The 27,147-nt window shown below is 53.9% G+C and overlaps 2 protein-coding genes across 4 annotated transcripts in view; both read right to left on the bottom strand.

The window, feature by feature from the left end:
* Positions 1 to 802: 802 nt before the first annotated feature.
* PUS1 (pseudouridine synthase 1) lies at positions 803 to 18,644 on the bottom strand. Of its 2 annotated transcripts, none has more exons than XM_008005250.3 (6): positions 18,566 to 18,644; positions 17,674 to 17,902; positions 15,254 to 15,391; positions 7,913 to 8,015; positions 2,703 to 3,394; positions 803 to 1,160 (listed from the first exon to the last, which is right to left on the bottom strand). In XM_008005250.3, exons 2-6 carry the CDS (start codon positions 17,890 to 17,892, stop codon positions 1,113 to 1,115), a joined length of 1,200 nt encoding a protein of 399 aa, XP_008003441.1. In that variant the 5' UTR covers positions 17,893 to 17,902; positions 18,566 to 18,644; the 3' UTR covers positions 803 to 1,112. The 2 variants fall into 2 exon arrangements, with proteins under 2 accessions (XP_008003441.1, XP_008003440.1); XM_008005249.2 differs by lacking the exon at positions 18,566 to 18,644 and adding an exon at positions 18,003 to 18,559.
* Positions 18,645 to 22,336: 3,692 nt separating this feature from the next.
* The window catches only part of ULK1 (unc-51 like autophagy activating kinase 1), a 28,186-nt gene continuing 23,375 nt past the window's right edge, over positions 22,337 to 27,147 (bottom strand). The window contains exons 23-28 of one of the 2 annotated variants that reach the window (XM_073021248.1): positions 26,379 to 26,563; positions 26,004 to 26,176; positions 25,793 to 25,911; positions 25,296 to 25,453; positions 24,208 to 24,343; positions 22,337 to 24,135 (exon numbers count right to left, since the gene is read on the bottom strand). In XM_073021248.1, the coding sequence (XP_072877349.1) occupies positions 24,080 to 24,135; positions 24,208 to 24,343; positions 25,296 to 25,453; positions 25,793 to 25,911; positions 26,004 to 26,176; positions 26,379 to 26,563 (827 nt within the window). In that variant the 3' untranslated portion in view covers positions 22,337 to 24,079. Of the gene's footprint in view, positions 24,136 to 24,207; positions 24,344 to 24,878; positions 25,454 to 25,792; positions 25,912 to 26,003; positions 26,177 to 26,378; positions 26,564 to 27,147 lie in introns of those variants that run through there. The other variant, XR_012094626.1, reaches the window with a different exon arrangement.

The raw sequence follows: 27,147 nt of genomic DNA, 5'->3' as shown, positions 1-27,147 counted from the left end.
GCGAGTCCCAACCTGCAACCAGGGCAAAGGTTGCATGCACGGGGCTGTCTAGGAAGAGCCCAGGGATACCACCCCTCTCAGGGGTGCGGCGGGTCGGCCGGCCCCTGCTCCAGTGCTCCCCACAGACCTGCCTCGGCCCCACCCCACAGAGCACAGGCTACGGGTTTTTTTTAGATGGAGTCTTGCTCTGTCACCCAGGCTGGAGTGCAGTGGCGCGATCTAGGCTCACTGTAATCTCCACCTCCCGGGTTCAAGTGATTCTCCTGCCTCAGCCTCCCGAGTAGCTGGGATTACAGGCGCCCATCACCATGCCCAGCTAATTTTTTATTTTTAGTAGAGACAGGGTTTCTCCATGCCGGTCAGGCGGGTCTCAAACTCCCAACCTCAAGTGGTCCGCCCACCTCGGCCTCCCGAAGTGTTGGGATTACAGGCATGAGCCACCGCACCTGGCCGGTTTTTTTGTTTTTTTTTTTTTTAGTGCAGTGGTGATCAGGACAGCGTCAACTTCCCCAGACTCAGGCAATCCTCCCACCTTAGCCTCCTGAGCAGCTGAACTACAGGGCACGCTGCCATGCCCAGTTAATTTTTTGTAGAGATGCGGTTTCACCATTTTACCCAGGCTGGTCTGGAACTCCTGTACTCAAGCGATCTGCCCACCTCAGCCTCCCAAAGTGCTGGGATTACAGGCTGAGCAACCTCCCGGGCCTGCCTCAGGCCTGTTCTCAACAGGATAACATGCTCTGCTCATCTCTCTGAATGAAAAAAATGTAAAAAAAGACTAAGAAAAAGGCAAACAAAGGACTGACTAAGCAAAATTTGTACTTATTTAATAAGAAAATCACTTCTTTAAAAAAATAGTTATTTACATGCTGAGGTTCATCTGTGCAATGCAAGAGCTGAAAATAGATTCGAGAAAAGCTGTTCCTACAAGGAAAGGTCCTGAGGTTACAACGCCAGGCCACATCTGCCAGGCAGGCCTGAGAAACCATGGTTCTCATGGCTGGGAAAACATGGCTGCAGCGATCCCAGCTTCTTGCTGCCCACAGGGATGGCACGCCTGGGCACACACTGTGAGCTGCTCAGAGGCACTCTGGTGGGCAGCTCCCACCGCCTCAGTCGGTGTCTCCGTCCCCTTCGCTGCCTCCCAGGGGACTGGGCACCTGCAGAAGAAGAGCACATGGAGAATGAGAGGCAAGCACTCTCCCCACTGCTCCTGAATGCCCGGAGGTGCCCATGACAGGCTCGGCACAGGAGCCCTGCCCCCACCATTCCCTCATCGGGGCAGAGGCAGGCGTCTGTTCTCGGTCATCTCTTAACCAGGTCAGGAACCTGCGCAGGGAAAGGCAAGGGCTGGGGATACTAGAGGGGCCTTTGTTGGGCTCCTTCACATTCTCACAGGCTGCACTGACCACAGGAGAAAATAAAATGGGGCCATTTGGAAACTCAACAAATGCAGGTGCCTCGGAAGTATATATGCCTGTCATCAGTGGAGTCAACAGCAGTCCACTGGCCCAGGCCAAACTGGCACCTGCGCTGTATTTAGCCTGCACTGGGCTTGGGAAAAATTAACTACCAGCACTTAAAAAGGGGAAGATTTCCCATACCAGTATGTAACGCTGGTTTCCCTCGACAACATTTAAGCATGCGGTCACTGTCACATTCCAACATGGCCACCACCAGCTGCCACTGAGCCACGAGTATCCCCTTCAGATGAAACAAGGGCTCCTGGCCACTGCTGGCCCCCTACTCCCTGCCGTCCCCAGACTGGGGGCCTCTCACTGCCCCATCTATAGGACGGCTGGCCAGGTGCCTGGCCCCTCGCCTGCCCACCCCACCTCCCTGGGGCCTGCACACACTGAATATGCCACCCAGGTATGCAGGAAGAACTCTGTTTTCACAGATACCGGGACACGAAGAATCTCCCTGAGAACTGCCTGGGAATGTCACCCTTTGAAACCTCACTGGGCCACCATGAAAGAATTTGGGCTGGCCAGGCACGGCGGCTCACACCTGGAATCCCAGCACTTCGGGAGGCTGAGGTGGGTAGATCACAAGGTCAGGAGTTCAAGACCATCCTGACTAACACAGTGAAACCCCATCTCTACTGAAAATACAAAAAATTAGCCGGGCGAGGTGGCGGGCACCTGTAGTCCCAGCTACTAGGGAGGCTGAGGCAGGAGAATGGTGTGAACCCAGGAGGCAGGGCTTGCAGTGAGCCGAGATCGCGCCACTGTGCTCCAGCCTGGGCAACAGAGCGAGACTCCGTCTCAAAAAAAAAAAAAAAAGAACGAACGAACTCGGGTTTTGGGGACATCTCTCACCCCAGAGCAAAGAACTGAGAATGACAATTTCATTCACTTAGCTTTTAGCTCCTGCACCTACAATCCTGAGTGTTCCAGTTCTAAGCTACAGTCCGCAGCTGTCTAGCCGCTGATTACGCTCCGTGCCAGGTCCATAGTAGGCGTGCCGGTAGCAAGCCTGACCTGGGGTGGCCCTCCCAGGGTCGAAAAGCACCTGGTGGTGGAGCAAGTGGGTGGCGCAGGCAGGCAGACAAGGAACATCTCAAGACCGCCTGGCCCTGCTCCTGCGGCCGCTGTGTGGCCTTGGGGGAAGTGACACACTTCTCTGTGCCTCGGCTCCCTCCTCTGTACAATGGGAACAATGTGGGCCTGTACTGAGCACTGCTGGGACTGTGCCCCTACCTTGGTGCCTGTGCCAGCTGCTGTGAGAGCGGTGGCACTGAAGTTGTGGACGGGCAGGGTGCTCAGCCACTGGGCCATGGAGCGTTCATCTCGCTCAGTGCTGATGATGGTGGGGTAGATGTGCTCCTCCTTGAAGGCTGCGACCTTGCCCTCCTCCTGCACCCAGTCCAGCGGCTCATGCAGCCCATCGTTGCCAAAGCGCTGGTTGTACTTCTCGAAGTGCACCCTCTCCAGGACCAGGCCAAGTCCCGGCGCCTTGGGCACGTCCACCTTCTCTGTGCCCCAGCTGCGCTCCAGCACACTCTCAGGGGCATAACCCTTCACGATGGCCACTACCAGGCCAACCATCTTCCGGATCTGATGCATCATGAAGCTCTGGCCTTTCACCCTGATCACTGCGAACTCCAGGCCCTCCCGCACAAAGGGTTCCTCGCAGTACATCTCCAGGATGTAGCGGCGGGCGCTGGGCTCCTGTGGCCCCTTCTGCGAGGTGAAATTGTGGAAGTTGTGCGTGCCCTTGTAGCAGGCCAGGAGCCTGTTGACCTGCTGCAGCGTCTCGGCGCTCAGGCGGTAGGTCTCATCCTGCACGTCCCGGTCCTTGTGCGCAAAGGCAAACGTGGGCAGCAGGTAGCAATAGGTCCTGGCATCACATCTGTTCTTGGAGTTAAACCCGCCTGTGACCCGCTTCAGTCCTAGGAGAGAGGTGATCGGGGAGGAGAGAGGCATGTGAGAAGTGCCTGGATGACCAGGGAGCGGCCTGAGCACAGCGTGCGCCCCAGTGTCTCCTCACCCAGAGCACCAACCAAGCTCCAGCAAGCATCGGCTTCTCTGGGGAGGGGACAGCCACAGGTTGGGGAACAGGCACAGGACAGTGGACACGAGGGACAGGTGCAGTGCTCTATAAGGTGACTGAATTTACAACCATTTATTGTAATTTTCCAATAGCGAGAAGATATGAAATGTTTCCAACACAAAGAAATGAGATAAATGCTTGGAGTGATGGATCTATTTATGCTAATTGCCCTATTTGATCATTACACATGACTGGAAATATCACACATTATTGTACATAAGTGTGTATAACTATTATGCATGAATTTAAAATAATAAAAGCAGCTAGGTGCGGCACAGTGGCTCATGCCTGTAATCCCAGCACTTTGGGAGGCCAAGGCGGGTGGATCACTAGGTCAGGAGTTCAAGACCAGCCTGGGCAACATGGCAAAACCCCGTCTCTATTAAAAATACAAAAATTAGCCAGGCATGGTGGCGGGCGCCTGTAATCCCAGCTACTCAGGAGGCTGAGGCAGGAGAATTGCTTGAACCCGTGAGGAGGAGGTTGCAGTGAGCTGAGATCATACCACTGCACTCCAGCCTGTGTGACAGAGCGAGACTCTGTCTCAAAAAATAATAATAATACGCCAGGAGCGGTGGCTCACACCTGTAATCCCAGCACTTCGGGAGTCTGAGGTGGGCAGATCACGAGGTCAGGAGATCAATACCACCCTGGCTAACACGGTGAAACTCCATCTCTACTAAAAATACAGAAAATTAGCCCGGCGTGGTGGCAGGTGCCTGTAGACCCAGCTACTCAGGAGGCTGAGGCAGGAGAATGGTGCGAACCCGGGAGGCGGAGCTTGCAGTGAGCTGAGATTACACCACTGCACTCCAGCCTGGGCAACAGAACGAGACTCCATCAAAAAATAATAATAAAAGCCAAAAAAATTTTGTTAAAACAAAGGAATTGGGCTTTTGTGCACTAAACTCTAAATCTGTAGCATACTTAATCTCAGAATTAAACACATATCCAAACAACAAAAACAAAAGGTGTGTTAAAACCCAGTGCTGGCAAAGGATCCAGTGTGAACTGGCGCAGCCCACCCTGGAATAAAACCCCAGATGTAGGGGAAAGGTGTAACCCCAGCTCAGAAGTCGCGTGAATTCTACAGACAAGGCCATACAGGCAGCACTGTTTGCAACAACAAAAGACACTGGAACCACCTTAGAATTCCAGCAACTGCAGGCTGACCTAACAAATGCCAGAGTACTCCACACAGAGTAGGATAAAAAAGGATGCAGCCCCGCAGGTCAGGAACAAGTCTCCAAGAACTGAGGGCACGTCCCCTCCAAGATGCCTTGAGCGCTAGCGGCACCTCACAGGTGCTCAGTATTTGTTGAATACTGAATAAGCAAAAATTAAAGACAAATGAAGACCTGCATGCAGGGGGATCCAATCTGTTGAGGACATCTATATTTAAATGGAAGAATTCTAGAAGAGTAACCCTCACTGAGGGCACCAACTTCAGGGGCTAGGAGGAGAAAGCTCTGCCTGGACTTGCCTCTGCTGGGAGCTTGCATTGTGGCTGAGACACGCAGGCCCCTCCGGTTGCTAGGATTCCACCTCACCTCAGGAGTCTGATTTTTTTTTTTTTTTTTTTTTTTTTTTGAGATGGAGTCTCACTCTGTTGCCCAAGCTGGAGTACAGTGATGCAGTCTCGGCTCACTGCAACCTCCACCTCCCGAGTTTAAGTGATTCTCCTGTCTCAGCCTCCCGAGTAGCTGGGATTACAGGCACCTGCCACCATGCCCAGCTAACTTTTGTATTTTTAGTAGAGATGGGGTTTCACCATGTTGAACTCCTGACCTCGTGATCCGCCCACCTCAGCCTCCCACAATGCTGGGATTACAGGCGTTGGATACCGCACCCAGCCAGGAGTCTGATTTAACACCCAACTATGGTTTCCCATTTACAAGGACTGGCCTGGGCCTTGTGACCTCACAAGCAGTGGGGTGCCTCCACACAGCCTGCCCGGCCCGGGTCGCTAGTAACATGGATCCCATGGGTGCTGGCACCGCATGCCTTGTGCTTTTGTCTCCAGTCATGTTTGTTTCTGAGTGACTTTTTTGTTTTTTTTTGGTTTTAAAGATTCCATTTCATAAACACTAAACATCACAAGGATGCGCTGCAAGCATAATTCTGGTTGTTCCAGACATAACTGCTAAGAAAGGCTGAAAAGTGCCTGCAGATGGCCACACTGCAGGCCTGGGGAGGGCCCTGCTGGCCTGCACCGCGGCGTGTGGGTGACAGCGACTACCCAACAACTGCACAGATGTGGCACTGTTGAGCATGATAGGGATTAATCTACAGAATACTCAAGTATTTTCCATGCAAATGAATGGGAAGAGAACTCAAACGCAACTTTCAGAGGACTTATTCTATGGGAAGTTTCTCAGGAGGAAATTATCCTCAGAAGGCAGAGGAAGCCCAGCATAACAAAAATAAAACTATTGTCGGGTGTGGTGGCTCACGCCTGTAATCCCCAGCTGCTGGTAATCCCAGCATTTCAGGAGGTCAAGGCGGTGGATCACCTGAGGTCGGGAGTTCAAGACCAGCCTGACCAACATGGAGAAACCCCATATTCACTAAAAAGACAAAATTAGCCGGGCGTGGTGGCCCATGCTTGTAATCCCAGCTACTCGGGAGGCTGAGGCAGGAGAATCACTTGAACCTGAGAGGTGGAGGTTGTGGTGAGCCAAGATTGCGCCATTGTACTCCAGCCTGGGTAACAAGAACGAAACTCCATCTCAAAAAAAAAAAAAAAATTAATAAAAAAATGAAACTATTGCTGGGTGTAGTGGCTCACACCTATAATCCCAGCACTTTGGGAGGCCGAGGTGGGTGGATCACCTGAGGTCAGGAGTTTGAGACCAGACTGACCAACATGGTGAAACTCCATCTCTACTAAAAATACAACAATTAGCCGGGTGTGGTGGCGTGTACCTGTAATCCCAGCTACTGGGAAGGCTAAGGTGGGAGAATCGCTTGAACCCAGGAGGCGGGTGGAGGTTGCAGTGAGCCGAGATCACACCACTGCATTCCAGCCTGGGCAACAGAACAAGACTCCATCACAAAAAAGTAAAAATAAAAACTTAACAGTGGGTAAAATCAACAGGGATTACTGAATCCTATTTATGACTCATACATAAATGTTCACAGTGGCTTTACTTCTAACAGCCCAAAACTGGAAATCACCCAGTGTCATCAGCAGGTTATGTATAAACAATCCGTGATACATCGCAGAACGGAACACCCCGCAGCAATGAGAAGGAACAGACTGCTGACATACACAACAGCATGGATGAATCTTAAAATAGTCAGGCTGTGGGCCGGGCACAGCAGCTCACGCCTGTAATCCCAACACTTTGGAAGACTGAGGCAGGTAGACTGAGCCTAGGAGTTTGAGACCAGCCTGGGCAACATGGCGAAACCCCATCTCTACCAAAAAAATTAAAATTTAGCCGGCTATGGTGGCGTGTGCTTGCAGGCTGAGGCGGGAAGATCGCATGAGCCCAGGTGGTCAATGCTACAGTGAACTGTGATCGCAACTCCAGCCTGGGCTATAGAACAAGACCCTGTATCCCTGTCTCAAAAAAACACTTCTCTCCAAGCAGACCGGTCAGGCAGACAACAGTTCTGTTTTCTTGGGATTACACCAAAACACAAAGGAAAAGAAAACAGAGCAAGATGATAGATTCACGCCCAGCCACACCTATCAATACATTCAATATAAGTGGCTTCTGGGAGGCCAAGGCAGGAGGATCCCTTGAGCCCAGGAGTTTAAGACCAGCCTGGGCAACAAAATGAGACCCCATCTCTACAAACTCAAAAATTAAGCGTGGTGGCACACACTTGTAGTTCCAGTTACTCAGGAGGCTGAGGACCACTTGAACCTGGGAGGCGGAGGCTGCAGTGAGCCATGATCACACCACTGGACTCTAGCCTGGGTGACAGAGTGAGACTCTCTCAAAAAACAAACAGAATAAATGAATCAATGAATGAATCAATGTATGTACGTTAAGTTACCTGTACCTGCCACTTAAAAGGTAGAGAGTTCCATTTTAAGAAGGCCTAAAAATTCCATTTATCAGTACTGCCATAAAAGGGAACAACTGTTCATTTTAACCACGAATTTGGATTTTCACATCCAGTGTTTGATAAAAACAAGGCACCCGTGTGGCCACAAGCACTGCAAATGAGAAGCCTTCTACTCCTGTCTAGCTGCTCCCATTTCTGAAGAAGGTCAGAACCAGCTGCAAAGCAACTCTGACTACACTTCTGCATCAGTGACAGGTGGAAAAGGCAAGAGCATGCATAGTGTCTCTGCAAGACCATCTACAACCAGGCGTGTGGCCGCCAGCACTGCAAGACTTACCCAGGATCCGAATGTGAGAGGGAAGGTGGCTGTTGATCTTTTCTAGAATGTCATCAATCAGCCACACTTTCAGGGATACCACCTGGCCGGCTGCGGACACACCCTGTAAAGAAAGCAGAACGGGTGACGGAAGGTGGGTCCCTCAGGCCTTGCACGCTGGTCTCTGAGACAGAAGGACGACGCGGACCTTGTGTCGTTTCACACATGAATTCTGCTGTTAGAAACGCATCTGGAGGGAATCATCAGATATAAAAATAAAGCTCTATCTGCCAACGGAGTGTGTGCAGGAGCACTTATAAAATAAACTATTACGAATGAATTCAAAGCCCAAGAGAAAACATTAAATGAGGGAGCATAAATATGACTCTGTGCAGACAGAAAGCAAAGTCCCACATAAGATATGACCCCCACCCAGGCACAGTGGCTCACGCCTGTAATCCCAGCACTTTGGGAGGCTGAGGCAAGCAGATCATCTGAGGTCAGGAGTTTGAGACCAGCCTGGCCAACACGGTGAAACCTAATCTCTACTAAACACACAAAAAATTAGCAGGGTTTTGTAGCGTGCACCTGTAGTCCCAGCTACTCAGGAGGCTGAGGCGGGAGAATCACTTCAGCCTGGGAGGTTGGAGGTTGCAATGAGCCAAGATCCTGCCACTGCACTCCAGCCTGGGTGACAGAGTCAGATTCTACCTCAAAAAAAAAAAAAAGATATGACTCCCAAGGATTGGGGAAAAGAGAAAACACAACTTAGAACCAAGGGCAGAGTGAGGAGGTGGTCCCCACTGGAGTCAGAACAGCAGTGGCCCTGGGGGAAAGGGAGAGGCCTTCTGGGGACAGGCAGTGGGTACACAGGTAAAAACTGATCAAGCTTATGCTTAAGACTAGCACGCTTTACTGTTGTATATTATACCCCTTTTTTAAAGTAAGTTTCTATAGATTTTTTGTTGGGTTCTTTTTGAGACAAGGTTTGGTCTGTCACCCAGGTTGGAATGCAGTGTTGCCATCTTGGCTCACAGCAACCTCGACCTCCCAGGTTCGAGCAATCCTCCCACCCCAGCCTCCCAAGTAGCTGAGACTACAGGCAGGCACCACAATGTCTGGAGAGTTTTTAAAATTTTTTTGTAGAGACAGTGTCTTGCTATGTTGCCCAGACTGGTCTGGAACTCCTGTCCTCAAGTGATCCTCCCACCTCAGTCTCATAAAGTGCTGGGATTACGGGCGTGAGCAACCATGCCGGGCCAAGGAGATCGCTTCCGATTAAAGGAAGCTCTAGAGACATGATAACTGAATGCCAATAATGATCCTAGATTAGATCCCCGACCAATTAACAAAAATAAAAGGCATGCCACAAAGAAGCTGAAGAAAAAGAAAACAGAAAAGACAGTTTCCAGCTTGAGACATGTCAGATGGTGGTACTCTATCAATGCTGAATTTCACACGCGTAATAATTTATAGTGTGAGGTTGCTGAAGGATGTCACAGTCCCTAGGAGACTCATGTTAAGATGTTTCAGGGTAAAGGGTGATGATGTCTGCAACTTACTCTCAAATGGTTCCATTTTAAGATAGAAAAGGCCAGGTACGGCTGGGCGCGGTGGCTCACACCTGTAATCCCAGCACTTTGGGAGGCCGAGACGGGCGGATCACGAGGTCAGGAGATCAAGACCATCCTGGCTAACACGGTGAAACCCCGTCTCTACTAAAAAATACAAAAAACTAGCCGGGCGAGGTGGCAGGCGCCTGTAGTCCCAGCTACTCAGGAGGCTGAGGCAGGAGAATGGCATGAACCCGGGAGGCAGAGCTTGCAGTGAGCTGAGATCCGGCCACTGCACTCCAGCCTGGGCAACAGAGCGAGACTCCATCTCAAAAAAAAAAAAAAAAAAAAAGGCCAGGCACAGTGGCTCTCATTCATTATCCCAGTACTTCGGGAGGCTAAGGTGGGAAGATTGCTTAAGCCCAAGAGTTCGAGACCAGCCTGGGCAACACAGCAAGATTGTCTCAAAAAAGGTAAAGAAAGATAAATAAAAAGAAAACAAACAAAAAAAACGGGTCAGGTGCGGTGGCTCACGCCTGTAATCCTAGCACTTTGGGAGGCCGGGGCAGGCGGACCACCTGAAGTCGGTCGTTCAAGACCAGCCTTACCAACATGGGAAACCCCGTTTTTACTAAAAATACAACAAATTAGCTGGAGTGGTGGTGGGCCCCTGCAATCCCAGCTACTTGGGAGGCTGAGGCTGGAGAATCGCTTGAACCCGGGAGGTGGAGGTTGCAGTGAGCCGAGATCATGCCACTGAACTCCAACCTGGGCAACAAGAGTGAAACTCCATCTCAAAAAATAAAATGAATTAAAACACACACACACACACACACACACACACACACACACACACACACAACTATGCCAATATGGTAAAAACCTAACCTTGGTGAATCTGGGAAGACTATGTGGGTGCTCACGGTATTATCATTAAGACTTTTATGAAGGTATGAAATTTTCAAAATAAAAAGTCGGAGAGTAAAACCGTTGAGATGTTCCACTGGCCAGACCCACACATGGAACGTGACAGAAGGAAACGAGCTGTTCTGAAACAAGATGACTTTAGGTAAATACACAACAGATTTCAAAGACTTAGCGCCAAAAAAGGGAAAGAAAATACATCTCATTGCCAAACACTTTGTACTGACAAGTTGAAGTGAGAATATCGGAGGCATCTGGGGGGGTAGGGACAACAGCGGAGGGATACCCGGTATCTCTGGGATGGCCTATGTCTGGCTGTGGTGATGGCTGCACAGCTCTGTGAATATACTGGAACCACTGAACTGTATACGTTCTTCTTCTTCTTTTTTTGGCCAGGCTGGAGCTCAGTGATGCAATCTCGACTCACTGCCACCTTCGTCTTCCGTGTTCAAGAGATTCTCATGCCTCAGCCTCACAAGTAGCTGGGATTACAGGTGTGACTTACCATGCCTGGCTAATTTTTGTATCTTTAGTAGAGATGGGATTTTGTCATGTTGGCCAGGCTGGTCTCGAACTCCCGGCCTCAAGTGATCCGTCCACTTTGGCCTTCCAAAGTACTGGGATTACAGGTGTGAGCCACCACACCCAGCTTGAACCGTACACTTTCTTTTAGGCTTTCTCGTTTTGTTTTCAGATGAAGTTTCACTCTTGTTGCTCAGGCTGGAGTATAATGGCACGATCTCAGCTCACTGCAACCTCCACCTCTCGGATTCAAACGATTCTCCTGCCTCAGCCTCCTGAGTAGCTGGGATTACAGGCATGTGCCACCACACCTGGCTAATTTTGTATTTTTAGTAGAGAAGGGGTTTTACCATATTGACCAGGCTGGTCTCGAACTCCTGAACTCAGGTGATCCACCCGCCTTGGCCTCCCAAAGTGCTGGGATTACAGGCGTAAGCCACCACACCTGGCCTGAACTGTACACTTTCAATGGGTCAATTGTATAAGAGTGAATTATATTTCTTTTTTTGCTTTTTTTTTTTGAGATGGAGTCTCACTCTGTCACCTAGGCTGGAGTGCACCATCTTGGCTCACTGCAACCTCCGCCTCCCAGGTTCACACAATTCTCCTGCCTTGGCCTCCTGAGTAGTTGGGATTACAGGCACCCACCACCACACCCGGCTAATTTTGTATTTTTAGTAGAGACATGATTTCTCCATGTTGGCCAGGCTGGTCTCAAATTCCTGACCTCAAGTGATCCGCCCGCCTCAGACTCCCAAAGTGCTGGGATTACAGGCATGAGCCACCGCGCCCGGCCAAGAGTGAATTATATTTCAATAAAGCTATTTTTAAAATTTGAAACAAAAACAAAATGTTAAACAGCAGAAATACACACACAAAAAAATAAATAATAGGCCGGGCGTGGCGGCTCACGCCTGCAATCCCAGCACTTTGGGAGGCCGAGGAGGGCGGATCACCTGAGGTCAGGAGTTCGAGACCAGCCTGATCAACATGGAGAAACCCCATCTCTACTAAAAATACAAAATTAGCCAGGCTTGGTGGCACATGCCTGTAGTCCCAGCTACTTGGGAGGCTGAGGCAGAAGAATGGCTTGAACCCGGGAGGTGGAGGTTGCGGTGAGCTGAGATCCCGCCATTGCACTTCAGCCTGGGCAACAAGAGTGAAACTGTCTCAAAAATAAATAAACAAATAAATAATTAAAATTGTAAGATGTTACTGTTTTCACCCGAAGGGCAGGGCACTTGGGTGCGACCACGTCGGCCTCATGGATCTACTTCTGCAGGTTTTCCAATTGCAAGTGAGAAAACATATTAGAATGAAACTGTCTCTCTAATAACAGCAGAACTAAAAATAAATACAAGGACCCTATTTTGAAATGCTCTCTTCATCAGCTTGAACAAATTGTTACTTTCTTCTTCCCTAAAAACCATCAGAGAGCTGTAAATGGAGAATCAAAAAGAAAATGGAAATAGTAAGTCCCACAGAACTCTCTACCTTGGGCCATCAAATGCATCACCCACTAGGAGTGAACTTGTGGGTCCCTCTTTGTGTTCTCCCCTCTACACGATGGCTCCGGCATGCGTCCATGGATCCCCAGGGACCTGTGTGCCTTTGAAACTAGGTGTTTGTGGGAAAAAGAGCCATAGCTTTATTCAGATTCCTGGGGGTCCTGACCGGCAAAAAGTTATGTCTCTGAGAGACCCCCAATGCCCTCAGGCAGCCTGAGAGCCATTTTAGAGCCAGATACTCTGACAGGCAAGGATGACAGGTGTCACATTCACTGATGCCTTATACATGCTACAGAAAAGCTATCTGTTCTCTCCGGCTGTGCTGTCCCTGTCTGCCAAATGTTGGGCTGCGGGCGGCAAGCCACCCAGGTGCGAGGCAAGAGACTGAAGGCACGAGCTGTTCCAGTATAATAAAGAAAATAATTAGAATAAGAAAAGTTATACTAGAAATAGGATACAGACACAATTATATATAATATCAATATTTGTAGTATTGTTCTTTATTATTATAATAATCTCTGTTCTATAATTATAACCTAGGAAAAACCAGGCCATACAGAGTCAGGAGCTGAAGGGACACTGTGAGATGTGACCAGAAGACAAGAGTGTGAGTCCTCGGTCACTCCCAGATAAGGGCCGCTTGGTCTAGTGGTAGCGCCAGTGCCTGGGAAGGCACCTGCTACTTAGCAGACTGGGAAAGGGAGTCTCCCTTTCCCTGGGGCAGTCAGAGAACACTCTGCTCCACCACCTCTTGTGGGAGGCCTGACGTTACCCAGGCCTGCCCGCAGTCATCTGGAGGCTTAAACGTCTCCTGTGGGGCTGTGCTTCAAAGGTCACACTCCTTGTCACTTTCATGTTCCACCTGTACACCTGGCTCCTCCTTTTAAGTTCTCAGAAGACAGCAGTAGCAGAATTAGTGAAAGCATTAAAGTCTTTGATCTTTCTGACAAGCGCATAGAAGAAATGCTGACGTATGCTGTCCCCGCTCTCCGCCTCAGCTACCACAAAGGCAAAGACCCCCGTCGCGTGGACACGTCACTCGTGTGACCTTATCCATCACTTGAGACGACTCATACCCCTTCCCCTGCCCGCTTGCCTTGTATACAATAAATAGCAGTGCACCGGGCATTCAGGCGTGCACCGGACATTCAGGCCACCACCGGACTCCGCACGCTGGTGGCAGCGGTCCCCTGGGCCCAGCTGTCCTCCCTTCTATCTCTCTGTCTCATGTCTTTATTTTTCTACGATCTCTCGTCTCTGCACACGAAAGAAAACCCACAGGCCCTGTAGGGCTGGACCCTACACTGGGTCCCTCCTTAAAGACATCTCCATTCCCTGTGGCGGGCCACTCCGCCCACATCCAATCCCATGGTTCAGTTCCAAGCACAGCAATGTGGCGTCACAGGACCACTTGGCATGTGCTGCCACACAGCCAGCAGCAGCGTCCAGGGTGGACGTGCAAACCCATCGGAAACGGGTACTCAGCCTTGTGGTTCTGAAGGGTCAGTGCTGGGCCACCAGCCCCACGCAGCTGAGACCACGTAACGGGTCCAGGGTGGTGGAGACGTGATGAGTGTGGACTCAGCACACACACAAAAACAGTATTACATTTATCCCATGAAGAGATTTTTATATGGATTACACGCTGAAATAAGGATATCCTGAATATACTGAGTTTATAATACAGCGAATTATTTATTAATTTCAAGCAAGATGTGGTGGTTCATGCCTGTAAATCCCAGCACTTCGGGAAGCCAAAGTAGGAAAATCACCGGAGCCCAGGAGTTTGAGACCCCTGGGCAGCATAGCAAGACCTCATATTAAAAAAAAAAAAAAATGTAGCCAGGCATGGTGGAGTGCCTGTTGTTCCGGTGAGATGGTTTTGCTGTGTCCCTGCCAATTCTCATGTTGCATGGTAATCCCCACATGTCTAGGGAAGACCTGGCGAGAGGTGACTGGATCACGCGCACGGTTTCCCCCATGCTGTTCTCGTAACCGTGAGTGAGTTCTCACAACATCTGACGGTTTTATAAGGGGCTCTTCCCCTTACCCTCCTCACTCTCTCGTGCCTGCCACCATGATCTAAGTTTCCTGAGGCCTCCCCAGCTATGTGGCACTGAGTCAGTTAAACCTCTTTTCTTTATAAATTGCCCAATCTTGGGCAGTTCTTTATAACAGCGTGAAAACAGACCAATTCACCCAGCTACTCGGGAAGCTGAAGCAGGAGGACTGCTTGAGCCCAGGAGTTTGAGACTGCAGTGAGCCCGGATCATGCCACTGCACTCCAGCCCGGACAACAGAATGAGACCCTGACTCTAAAAAAGGAAAGAAAAGAGAATGTTGCATCATACAAGTATGGCTCTCTGCCTTCGTAGCCACACAATCACATTTGCCTCAGAGTGAGTCTGATTGGAGGGTCGAAGACAGACGTTGCGGCTGCCCCTGGGCCACCTGCAGGAATGTATGTCCCTGAGAACAGAATCAACACAGGAATGTATGTCCCTGAGAACAGAATCAACACAGGAATGTATGTCCCTGAGAACAGAATCAACACAGGAATGTATGTCCCTGAGAACAGAATCAACACAGGAATGTATGTCCCTGAGAACAGAATCAACACAAGAGAAAGCAAAGACCAGAGAGAACACAGAGCCCCCCTGGCAGGAAGCACCTAGATCCAGCTATACGTGAGCTGACCAGGCTCCTGGACATCTCACCTACATAAGGTGTAGGCTAGTTTGATTTGCACATCATATGTGCTCAGAAGCAGCACAACAAGTCAGGACACTGAGCTGGAAAGTGGGCCGGGTGCTGCTCATATCAGCCGGGAAGGGGCAGAGAAGGCCGTCACCCACCTTGTCTGTCCGGGCACAGCGCTGGAAGGACATTTTCCTCATGTCCTCGCCATGATTTTCAGGAATACAGCCTGACCGGACAAGGGCGGACACCAAGTCATCTTCAATTGTTTTGAATTGTGAGGACCCAACATTCCTCTGGAAAAAGGAGACAAAAACAGGTTTTATATTTTGCAGATGGGGGTCGCCATGTTGCCCAGGCTGGTCTCAAACTCCTGGTCTCAAGCGCTCCTCTGGCCTGAAGTGCTGAGATTACAAGTGTGAGTTGCCACGCTCACGTGAAAACACTGTATTCTGCTCACTCGCCCTGAGCCCGGGCTGCTCCACGTCAGGGGATGGGTAGCGTGGAATGGAATCAAAACGCAGGTTTGACTGAACCTGTGCACACACCTACTTCCACAATCTGTCAGTTATGACATCAGTGCCGTGGGTGCTACCTATACTTAAACAGTATAACATCAGATATAAAGTAATCCATGGCCAGGCACAGTGGCTCATACCTGTAATCCCAGCACTTTGGGAGGCCAAGGCGGGTGGATCACCTGAGGTCAGGAGTTTGAGACTAGTCTAGCCCACATGGTGAAACCCCGTGTCTACTAAAAATACAAAAAGTAGCCAGGCGTGGTGGCAGGCTCCTGAGACAGGAGAAATCGCTTGAACCTGGGAAGTGGAAACTGCAGTGAACCGATAGTGCACCACCGTACTCCAGCCTAGGCGACAGAGGAAAACGCTGTCTCAAAACAAATACAAATAAAAGTTAGTCAGGTGTGCTTTTAATTCCAGCTACTCAAGAGGCTGAGACAGGAGAATCACTTGAATCTGGGAGGCAGAGATTGCAGTGCACAGTGGTTGGGTGGGCTCGGTAGTTCACCCCTGTAATTCCAGCACTTTGGGAGACAGAGGCAGGAGGATAATCTGAGATCAGGAGTTCAAGGCCAGCCTGACCAACATGGTGAAACCCCATCTCTACTAAAAATAAAAAACTAGCCGGGCGTGGTGGCAGGCGCCTATAGTCCCAGCTACTCGGGAGGCTGAGGCACAAGAATCACTGGAACCCGGGAGGTGGAGGTTGCAGTGAGCCAAAATCCCGCCACTGCACTCCAGCCTGGGCGACAGAGCGAGACTCTCTTTCCAAAAAAAAAAAAGCAATCCATTACTTGTAACTTTCACCATAAAAGCTGTTACAACAACTGCCAAAGTTAAGCATTATTTTCTTAAACTTTGGTTTCAGTCAGACACTGCATGCACTGCACGAACTTCTGTGGATAAGCTTAGAGATGCTTAAAGAACACAGAACCAGGCAAAGCCACAGTGTTAATTATAAAAAGGAACAAAAGGAACGTCTACCTGAGGCCAGTCGCAGTGGCTCATGCTTGTAATCACAACACGGGGAGACTGAGGCAGGAGGATGGCTTGAGCCCAGGAGTTCGAGAGCAGCCTGGGCAGCACAGCGAGCCCCCATTCCCATAAATAATAAGAAACTTGGCAAAACCCCATTTCTGTAAATTTTTTTAAAAAATTAGGCCGGACGCGGTGGCTCAAGCCTGTAATCCCAGCACTTTGGGAGGCCGAGGCGGGCGGATCACGAAGTCAGGAGACCGAGACCATCCTGGCTAACACGGTGAAATCCCGTCTCTACTAAAAATACAAAGAGAAGAAATTAGCTGGGCATGGTGGCAGGCGCCTGTAGTCCCAGCTACTCTGGAGGCTGAGGCGGGAGAATGGTGTGAACCTGGGAAGCGGAGCTTGCAGTGAGCTGAGATCACGCCACTGGGGGCGACAGAGCGAGACTCCGTCTCAAAAAAAAAAAAAAAAAAAGTATTCGGGCCATGAGGTCAAGGACACTTACAGTCCTCAATGCTTGGGAGGCTGAGGTAGGAGGATCTCTTGAGCCCAGGAGGTGGAGGCTGCAGCGAGTAGTGGATGCACCACTGCATTCCAGCCTGGGCCACAAAGACCATGCCTCAAAAAGAAAAAAAAATACGCCTACCTGAATGCACCCACACCCTCTACTTTCCAGAAAAGGAAGTGAGCTGAGGAGAGAATCCTCATAACTTTTAATACTTAGCTCTGTCCCTTTAACGCACACGACGGCAGGCTCTTCTGAGCTGCAACGCGCTGTCCACTGTTCTCAGCAATGAGCGTCAGTACACCTAGCTCATCTTCACACCCTATTTAGCAGGTGCCGTCAGCACTCCCATCCTAAAGATGAGGACTCGAGCACACAGCAAGTGAACCCCGCCCCACATCCCAGTGGTTAGCGGCAGGGCCGGGCCTCATGGAAGGCAGCAGCTCGCGTGCAGCAGGACCAGTGAAAGCTGCTTGGGCCTGCACCTAAACCCAGCTGGACCCGCCGCTTCCACAGCGGCCGCACCTGCACCTAAGCCCCGCGGGACCCGCCGCTTCCCGGGCGGCCGCACCTGCATGCCGTGGTAACCCTTGCCCGAGTAGGCCATGAGCAGCACGATCTTGCGCTTGGGCAGCTTCCCGCGCCGCTCCTCGTCCCCATCGCTCTTGACCTTCTTCGCCGGATGCTCTCCGTCCTCCCAGACGCGGGTACCCCCGGCCCAGCAACTGCGGGACCTCCGATCCTGGGGGCGCGCGGATGCCGCGGGCGGTGGCTCTGCGTTCCCCGCCATGCGCGGCGAGCTGCGGAGAAGGGCAGCGTGAGCGGGGGTCCGGTCGGCACCGCGCGGGGTGGGCTGGGCTGGGCGGGCGTGGCGGGGTCGCCCGGCGTCGCGGTCATTACCAGGACGGACGCGGTCCCAGGCGCAGGGTCCACCGTCCGCAGGCTCCCAACAGCGCGCGAAGCTGGAGGCCCATGCGCAGGCTACCAGCGAACCCGACCCCGCCCTGACCCCCGAGCCCTGACCCCCAGTGTCCCAGCCCCGCCTCTGCCGACCCCTAACCTCTCGGACCCTGACGCTGCTGCCCTGTTCCTGCTGACCCCTGACCTCCGGGAACCCGGCGCCCCAACCCCTCTCTAGTTAACCTCTGACCTCTCGGACCCGCACACCCCAAGCCCGCTCCTGCTGGCCCCTGACCTCTCGGACCTTGATGCCCCAGCCTCGCTCCTGCTGACCCCTGACCTCTCGGGCCCGGCGCCCAAGCCCCGCCTCTGCTGTCCCCAGACCGCCCCGGGACCCTGACGGATAAACTTCAACGTCCCCTGACACCCAGGTTAACCGCTGACCTCCCCAGCCCCTTCACCTCCCGCCCCGCCCAGTGGGCTTTCCTCGGGAGTCGAGGAGACCCGGACCACCCGCGTCGGGACCAGAGAGGCTCGCCCGCCTCGCGTCAGGCCCCACTCACTACGCGACTGACAGAGCCGGAGCCGGACCACGTGGGCGAAGGCGGAAGTGGAACGAGCGGCTGGACGGCGGCCGAGCGGGGACAAAAATTCTTCGGGAGAAGTGGCGGGGCGGGGACAGGGATGAGGGGGATTTGCGGGGTGTGATGGGGGCGGAGATTAGGGTGATAGGGGCGGGGATTAGGGTGTTGGGGGCGGGGATTTTTGGGTGTTGGGGGCGGGGATTTTTGGGTGTTGGGGGCGGGGATTGGGGGGTGTCAGGGACCGGACACGAGGTCCTCCCGCATCCGGCACCGCGGCCGCGCGGCGAAACGTGTGAGCAGTGGTCGCGCCGCCGCCGCCGCCGCCTACCGGGTGCTGTCGCCCGCCCAGCGGAGCAGGGGAAACTCCGAGCCCACGCCGGCCCCGCTCCTCTCCGCTGCCGGGTTCCCTCCCACGGGCTCGGCCCCCAGACCCTCAGTGGCACCCACCCTGTGCGGCCCTCGTGTGGCCTCAGCCCCGCGCCCCGTCCCGGTTCCACAGACGCTGGGGCGCAGGGGCGGCTCCGCCCTGGCCTTCACCCGCACCGTATAAGGGGTCGCCGCCCACCTCAGCCTCTGCCTCCGGGCTGCAGCGGTCCTCGCAGGCGCGCACCACCACGCCCAGCTAATTTTTTCTTATTTTTTATAGAGATGCGGTCTCCTGAAAAGTGGCCACTCTTTTTTTGTGGGGGGGGGGCGGGGAATCAGAGTCTTGCTCTTTGCCCAGGCTGGAGTGCAGTGGCGGGATCTCGGCTCACTGCAACCTCCGCCTCCCGGGCTCAAGCGATTCTCCTGCCTCAGCTTCCCAAGTAGTTGGGACTACAGGCGCGCGCCACCACGCCCGGTTAATTTTTTTGTATTTTAGTAGAGACGGGGTTTCACCATGTTAGCCAGGATGGTCTCGATCTCCTGACCCACCTCGGCCTCCAAAAGTGCTGGGATTACAAGTGTTAGCCACTGTGCCCAGTCTTTTTTTTTTTTTTTTTTTTTAAGAGACCGGCTCACTATGTTGCCCAGGCAGATTTCCAACTGCTGAGCTCAAGCGATCCGTCTGCCTCCCCTGCCGAAGTGCTGGGATTCCCGGTGTGGCCACTGCACCCACCACTTCCTTGCCTCCTCTCCCAAGCTTGCCCTCCTGTCCTCCTGCTTTCCCTTAGAGAAACTCATATGATTTTGGACCCGCTCTCTGGCATAACCTCAAAATCCTTAATCCCATGTCTGGGGCCACAATTCAGCCAACCACAAGCTTGAATTTGGGGAATGGGCCATGGAGGTGTTGGGGAGAGCATGCTCCTGGCAGTGCAAGGGTGGGGGGGCAGGAGCCAGCCATCTGCAGCAGCCCCACTCCTGCCCTCCAGGGGCTGCACCTCCTCCTACAGGTGAGGACTCAGCAGGGCCTGGGCACTGTGCCCAGCTGGAGTATGCAGGTGGAGAAACCACAGGGCTGCGTGATGAGGGACTGATAGGAAAAGAGGACCAAGGGGCCCGGGGCCAGGTTGTGTGGGGCCCCATGGCGTTGGCTGAGTGAGATGGGACCCCCAGGGATCCAATGTGACACCCCTTCCCAAGGGGTACTCAATGGGCTGCGTGTGGCTTGTGAGGAGCTGGTGGCCGAGTAAGGGGAGGCAGGAGGGTGATGCAATTGGCCAGGTGGGAGGGCAGCTCACCCATACTAAATGACCTCCCAGGAGGGTACCCCTCCACCAGCCCAGGCTCCAGGACTGAGGCAGGGGGTATAACAGGCACCCAGGGGGCCACAGTTCTGTGAGAGTGCGGGCACCAAGGCCTGGTCCCGCTGGCTTGGAGTGTGCAAGGATGAGGTCCCTCCTGCACTGCCACGGCTTCCTCTGGGCCCACCCTCACCACCTGGCACTGGCACATGGACCTTTACAGCAGATTTACCACTGCCCAAACGTGGAAACAACTGATACGTCGGCAGGTGAATGGAAAAACTGTGGTACCTCCAGACAATGGAATACTATGCAGCTCTAAAAAGAAATGAGGCCAGGCACAGTGGCTCATGCCTGTAATCCTAACGCTTTGGGAGGCTGGGAGGATGGATCACTTGAGGCCAGGAGTTTGAGACCAGCCTGGCCAGCGTGGCAAAACCCCTGTCTAAAAATACAAAACTTAGCCAGGCTGGGTGCAGTGGCTCAGGCCTATAATCCCAGCTACTCAGGAGACTGGGGCACAAGAGTCGCCTGAACCTTGGGAGGTGGAGGTTGCAGTGAGCTGAGTTCCTGCCACTGCACTCCAGCCTGGACAACAGAGCGAGACTGCCTCAAAAAAAAAAAAAAAAAAAAAAAATAGGAAATGCACTCCCAGGCCCTGGGCATAGTGTATGTTCCCAACTACGGGACATTCTGAAACAAAAACAACTATGAGGACAGGAAGATCAGCAGCCAGTGGAGCTAGGCTGGGAGAGAGGTGGAGCCCAGAGGACCTTAGGGTGATGTGTGGCATGACACCTTTGCAACACCCAGTGTACGTCGAGTGACCCCATGATGTGAACTGCAGACTTTGAGTGGTAACACGGAACCTGTTGTATTAGAAGTGTCCATGATTTTTGAAAATCTAAAATATGAATATTGGGTTCAACAGCAGAGACAAAGGCACTGCACGAACCTGACCTGTTACTGATGGGAGAGCAGATGTCTCTGTACATCCTACTCAATTTTCCTGCAACTATAAAACTGCTCTAAAAAATATTAAATTCCATGTTTGTAGTGACTGTCTGGGCATTTCTTTACGTTACAGACGTACCAGGAGGACCACAGCGCCCACGGCCTGGCAGCTGCCGCACCACACCTCACCCGGTGCTGAGTGCAGCTTCTCCTCTTTGAGGAGGCTGTTTGGAAGCAGCCCGTCTTGGGACTCAGAAATCAAGGTCTCCGCCTTCCCCTTCCTCGAGAACACCAACCTCTCAATGAACTTTCACTTCTTATTGTGGTTAGCAGTTTTTAGCAAGTTATTTTTATCTAATAAAAACAATATACAGTTTAAAAAATGCAAACCCTACAGGAGTTTGAGACCAGCCTGGCCAACACGTGAAACCTCGTCTCTACTAAAAATACAAAAAATCAGCCAGGCACAGTCGTGCATGCCTGTAGTCCCAGCTACTTGGGAGGCTGAGGCAGGAGAATCTCTTAAACCTGGGAGGTGGAGGTTGCAGTGAGCCAAGATTGTGCCACTGTACTCCAGCCTGAGCAAGAGTTACTCGTCTCAAATTTAAAAAAAAAAAAAAGGGCAAAGGATTTAGATGTTCCTCCAAAGACACACAAATGGCCGCCAAGTACCTATGATGCTCAACGTCAGGACGCCTTGGGGAAATGCAAATCAAAACCACAAGGCGAGGCCTTGGAGGCCCAGCTGCTCAGTGGCTGCAGTGAACCACCAGTCTGAGGCTTCTTGGAAATTCACACAGAGCTCCACGTGGCCCCTCCTAGGTGTATCCCCCAGAGGAGTCAAAGCAAGTGCCCAAAGCTATCCCAAGGTGGGTACCCTGCCCTCTGGAGTCTGTTCACCCTGTGCAGGACCTCCAGTTTGGCAGGAGAGGCTTCCTGCAGCAGAGGAGTCTGCACTGCCCCTCACATATCCAGCTTCTGCCCTGGGGCTCTGCTCCTACAGCTGTGTCCGGCCATTGTGGGCATCTATGGAGGGGGCCCTGGGGCTCCTGCGCCTTGGCTGAGAAAGAAAATGACAAAACCCTGAGAACAGTGACAAGCCAACGAAGACAAGAGGTGACACCAGCCCAACAATTCCAAAGGTTTATTTCCTTAAATTGATATTACACAATATAACGCAAAGGGCAGGAAATCACACAAAATTTGCTTTAAAATAGACAAAGGGTCCAGCACTATCAAGAGAACATTCAACCAGGGGCGGCAGTTGAGGCGCCCAGGACCTGCTTGGACACACGCACACGCGGCCGCGACGGAAGCAAGAGGACCAGGACGCCAGGCAAGATCCCCGTAGTGCCAGCTTCCCAGGACTCAAGATTCCAGTCGGCCATGAAGCAATAAATACTAACATGCCCCACAAGGTGAGAATAAAGCCATCAAGGTGATGAGGAAGAAATCACGGGGATTTTCTTCTTCTAAGTCCAAGCACAGTGGCAATATTTCAAGTATTGCAAAGAAAAACACACATGTGTGTATTTTTGTCTGTTATGTGGCGTGTGACCCTGGAACCCCCCGCGTGGGTCCATGGCCCCACCGCTGCCTCCCGCAGACTGGGGACTCGTTCAAGTATCTACTGATCCAGGCTGGGCAGACCAAGGGAGGCCCAGGCAGGGTTTGCAGCACATGCCCGCCTGGAATCCGGAAGGCAGGCCTCTCTGCGGACACCCTCAGTGGCCCTGGGCAAGGCCGAGGCAGGGAGGGACAGGGCTGTCATCAGGCCTACCCTGCCGAGGGGCTGACGCCACAGCTGGCTGTCAAAGCTGGACGGGGAGCTTTTGCATGTTACTTTTTTCCTTGCATGAAGTATTCCCCTCATCTGCCCCCAGGCCCAGGTGGGGAGGGTGCTGGGCACACACCTGTCCTGCTGCAGCCACCGACCCAGGTGTGCACAGAGCAGCCTCACCTGCCTGCCATGCGCCCCTGCGCCATCTGCCTCTAACCTGGCCCAGTCCTCGCCCTCCCAAAACCAACACTTAAACACCTACAAGTTTTCTCCTTTAAAGAAAAAATTAGCTGCATAAAAATAAGACACATTTTAGGAATAAAGTATGAAAGATTACAAGACGTATCCAGGGCTTAGAGAACACGGTGCCTCTGCTGCCGGTCCCTAGAGGAACGCTTGAACAAATAATTGCCTCTGCCTCTAGCGCAGGGCCCCACTCACCCCGGAGCCAGTTCTCCCCTTGAGGTCCAGACCTGGGCAGCTCCGTGGTCCGGTGCTCAGGCTTGGGGGCCCTGGCATGTGTCCGCTTATGTGTATGTACAAACACCAGGCCACTGCCAGGAATCACCGCCCAGCAGTCCCTGGTGAGGTCCAGATTCTGTCTCTATCTGCATAAAGTGCTTGGGTGATTGACAAAGCTGGGTGGGTATCTCGGAGGGAGAGGCTCCTGGAGACTGGGGGACACCGAGGCCGCAGGCTCTTCCTGGGCACAGTGACTACTGACCTGCCCGAAGCAGGAGCTCGCTTTGGCTTTGAGTTGGCAGCGGTCTCAGGCCCTTGCCTGTCCTCCAGGGCTGCCCCGGGGCTAGAGGGTGGTGGCACCCATGCCTGCTGTGCCAGGCAGCCAGAGGGGCAGAAGTTCTGTGATCCCCACCTGTACAAGATGGGAGACACCCCCAAGCTGTGTGGCTCCAGGTGTGCTGGTTCTGCCCCGTGACCTGCAGGGAGGCCGGCAGGCTGACTGTCCGTGGGGCCCAGGGCAGGGCTCAGCACCAGCGATCAGTGCCATGGGCTTGTCCCGAGGAGTCCAGCCAGCACAGAGCCCACCCTGCAGGGCTCGGCAGGACCAGGGCCCAGCCAGACCAAAAAAGGTCAGGCACAGATGCCAGTCAGCAGCGCCGAGAGTCTCCGCTCAATGCACAGCTTGCCTGTGGAGGGAGAGGGGGGACCGTGAGGGAGACGCCCAGAGCCCTCAGCCCCCAGCCCAGCCTGGCACTCACACTTGGCGACGTTCTCGATGTCGGCCTGGTCTGAGAGCATGTGCTGCAGCCCTTCCAGGAGCAGCAGGGCCTTGTGGTAGCGCGGGACGCATCCCTCACGGTGCTGGAACATCTCGTCCAGGGCGGCCGACTGCACCTGGGGGCGAGGGCAGAGGCTGGACAAGGCCAGCTCACCCCACTCCCTCCCAGCGAGGGCTGCCCTGCAGCGGCCCAGGGGTGGCAGACAGGCCCTCAGGGCAGTGACATGGGGGGGTGAGTGCTGGCGCAGCCTGCGGTGCAGAGGGGATGGTCACAGGGCCAAGGGGAGACGCTGCCTGGAACCAGATGACCCTGGCCAGCACTGTCAGCCCCACCCCAGGACAACAGAGTGCCCGCCAGTCAGTCAGTGTCATTACTGCTGCTGCCTGGCCTGCCTGGGTGGGAAGCAGGGGCAGGAGGGAGGCTGACTTTTCCCATGTTTGTTCAGACTGGATTTTTACTGCATGCATACATTTTCTTTAAAAAGGAGACTCAGGCACTCATGAGTTTTTGCCTGTAATCCCAGCATTTTGGGAGGCTGAGGCAAGATGATCACTTGAGCCCAAGAGTTAGCGGCTGCACAACACTTCAGCCTGGGCAACAGTGCAAGACCCTCTTAAATAACAGAAAAGAAAAAGAAGGGGGGGCCCCACCTCAGAGGCAGAGGAAGCTCTTCAGAGCCCAAGCAGGGAGCCTGTGCCCGCGGTACCAGCTGAGTGCACCACACTTCTAGGCAGGTTGTCTGGGACCAGGTGCTGCTTCTGGAGGCTGACACCTGACTACGAGGCCTGAAGACCAAGTCTCTCATTTTACAATTGGGGAAACTGAGTCTCGGGAAGAGGCATGGCAGGATGCACATGGGCCACGGCACCCATGCAATCAAGGATGCACCCAGCCAAGCTGTAAGCGCCTGCAGGAGGCTGGGGGGCATCATGCTATCATTTCAAGACCTCCAGAAGTGACACCCCCCAAAGTCTCACCAAGCTGTGGGCATCAAGGTCCCCTCCCAGTGCAGACAGCCGGCCTGGAAGTTCCTGGCCCCTGCCCCACTGGTGTCTGTCTGTCCGTACCATCTGCACAGCATGGCTGAAGATGAGCCTCTCGGCAGTGATGCTGTGGATGCGGTCCAGGAGCCGCTGCTTGTCCAGGAAGAAGCGCTGCAGCCGCAGGCTCAGGCCTTGGCAGGACACCACGCTGGCCTTGTACAGCTCATTCAGCCTGCGCACCACTGAGGAGGACGAGGGTGGTCGGCTCAGGGTGCAGCAGACACGGGGCGGGGCTGGAGTGTCATGATCTGCCCTGTGCACTGAGCAAGCACGTCCCTCCCTCCCTGCCACAGCCCTGGCTCCCTGTGGCCTTCAGTGTGCGGCCAGGCTCAGCACCTTGTCCCGGGTGCCATCCGACCCCACGGCCTCTGTGCTCTGCACACTGGGCCAGGCCCCAAGGCCTTTGCACCTTTGCACAGGGGCCTGCTCAGGCAGCCTCCCTGTCACCCTGTCACCCGGACAGTTGCAAGGCGGGCTTCCTCCCCAACCCGACATGTGGGCTGAGCGGTCACAGCCCTCACCCTGCTTCACGGTGGACGACAGGCAGAGCTTGCCGGCCCGGATCTGGTCGATGGCAGTTTGCAGGCCGGAGGACAGTAGCTCGGCCACCTTCAGGTACAGGACCAGCTGCTCCGCAAAGCTGGGGGTGGCAGGCAGATCAAAGGAGGCAGGTTGGTCCTGGCCCCCAGGCTACCACCCGCTCCACCCCGCCCCAGCCCTCGTGGCACCTACCCCCATTCTCGGCTCAGCAGGCTGATCTGGTCGGCCACCACACTCTCCTGCAGCTGGTACTCAGGGCCCCCGGCCGCCTCGCTGGCGCTGCCCTTCAGGGCTGCGATCTCCAAGACGTGCTGCACGAACAGCAGCGTGAAGCGCAGGCCACGCAGGATCTCGGTGTGCTCTTGCTGCAGGAAGCGGTCGTCAGGGTGGCACATGCTGCCCGGGCTGGGAAGAGGCTTGTCTCCCTTGAGACTCACTGATGACGCCTTGGGGAGGCAGGGCAGGGTCCCCTCCCTTGCTGTAGCCCGGGCAGCTGGGATGTGCCCCACCCGACACCCCATACCCGCTCCAGCCAGAATGGAAACCTTTGCTCACTCCAGCCCTCACCTCCATGAGGGTCTCCTCAGGGAGGTCGGGGGCCTCGAAGGTCACAGCCCCCTCCAGGTTGGCAGCAATGGGGTCGGCAAAGCTGCAGCTGTGTCCTGGAGGAGGGAGCTCGGGGGCTGGGGTCTCACTGCAGGCCCCAGGCACCAGGTGGCGGGCAGAAGAGCCAGCGGAGCCAGTGGAGCCCACTGCAGGGAAAGGGCGGTGAGGGGCATGCCAGGACAAGCAGACACCGTGGCCCCCATCCCCCACAGGCTCCCACACCTCCAGGGCCCAATGTGCCTCTGCCTTAGTTTACACCCTGTTACCTCCCAAAACTCTAACAGGAGAAGCAGACAGGTCCCTAGAGCCCCTACTCAACCTCCTGCCACTCACCACAACCCCCAGGTCCCCAGCTCCCTACCTCAGGCCAAGGGCTGCAGTAGCCATCAAGGGACCCTCTGGGTATCCCGACCCCCAGCCCAGATCCGCCTGGGAGAAGGGCAGCTGCCACTGTCTGGGATGGGGTAGGTGGGTGGCCTGGGGTGCTACTGTGCAACACGGGTGGGCCCAAGGGCCAAAAAGACCTCAAAGGGCAAGGCAGGCCACCCTCACTACGGGGCTGGCAGGTGACCCCAGTGATGGCAGCCCCTGGCCAGGACCAGATGCCCACAAGCCCGCCCCTCCCCAGGCAGAATCCACAGTGGGGACCCAGCCAGGCCCCAGGCCCAGAGCATCCCCACACGCCACTGGTTGGGGAACCGAGGGGCACGCCTGTCTGCGTGGCCCGTGC

This window comes from Chlorocebus sabaeus, chromosome 11, assembly GCF_047675955.1.
Source record: "Chlorocebus sabaeus isolate Y175 chromosome 11, mChlSab1.0.hap1, whole genome shotgun sequence".
NCBI lineage: Eukaryota > Metazoa > Chordata > Mammalia > Primates > Cercopithecidae > Chlorocebus > Chlorocebus sabaeus.
Note: the sequence above shows the minus strand (reverse complement) of the source record. Positions and strands in the feature narration are given on the sequence as shown.

What these genes read in the sequence shown, in the direction of transcription:
- PUS1 (XM_008005249.2), bottom strand. Translation starts at nt 18,076, where the DNA reads ATGGGCCTCCAGCTTCGCGCGCTGTTGGGAGCCTGCGGACGGTGGACC. An exon ending in CTGGGACCGCGTCCGTCCTG is followed by an intron (nt 17,903 to 18,002) that starts GTAATGACCGCG and finishes CCTTCTCCGCAG; the next exon opens with CTCGCCGCGCATGGCGGGGA. An exon ending in CTCTCACATTCGGATCCTGG is followed by an intron (nt 3,395 to 7,912) that starts GTAAGTCTTGCA and finishes CCTCTCTCCTAG; the next exon opens with GACTGAAGCGGGTCACAGGC.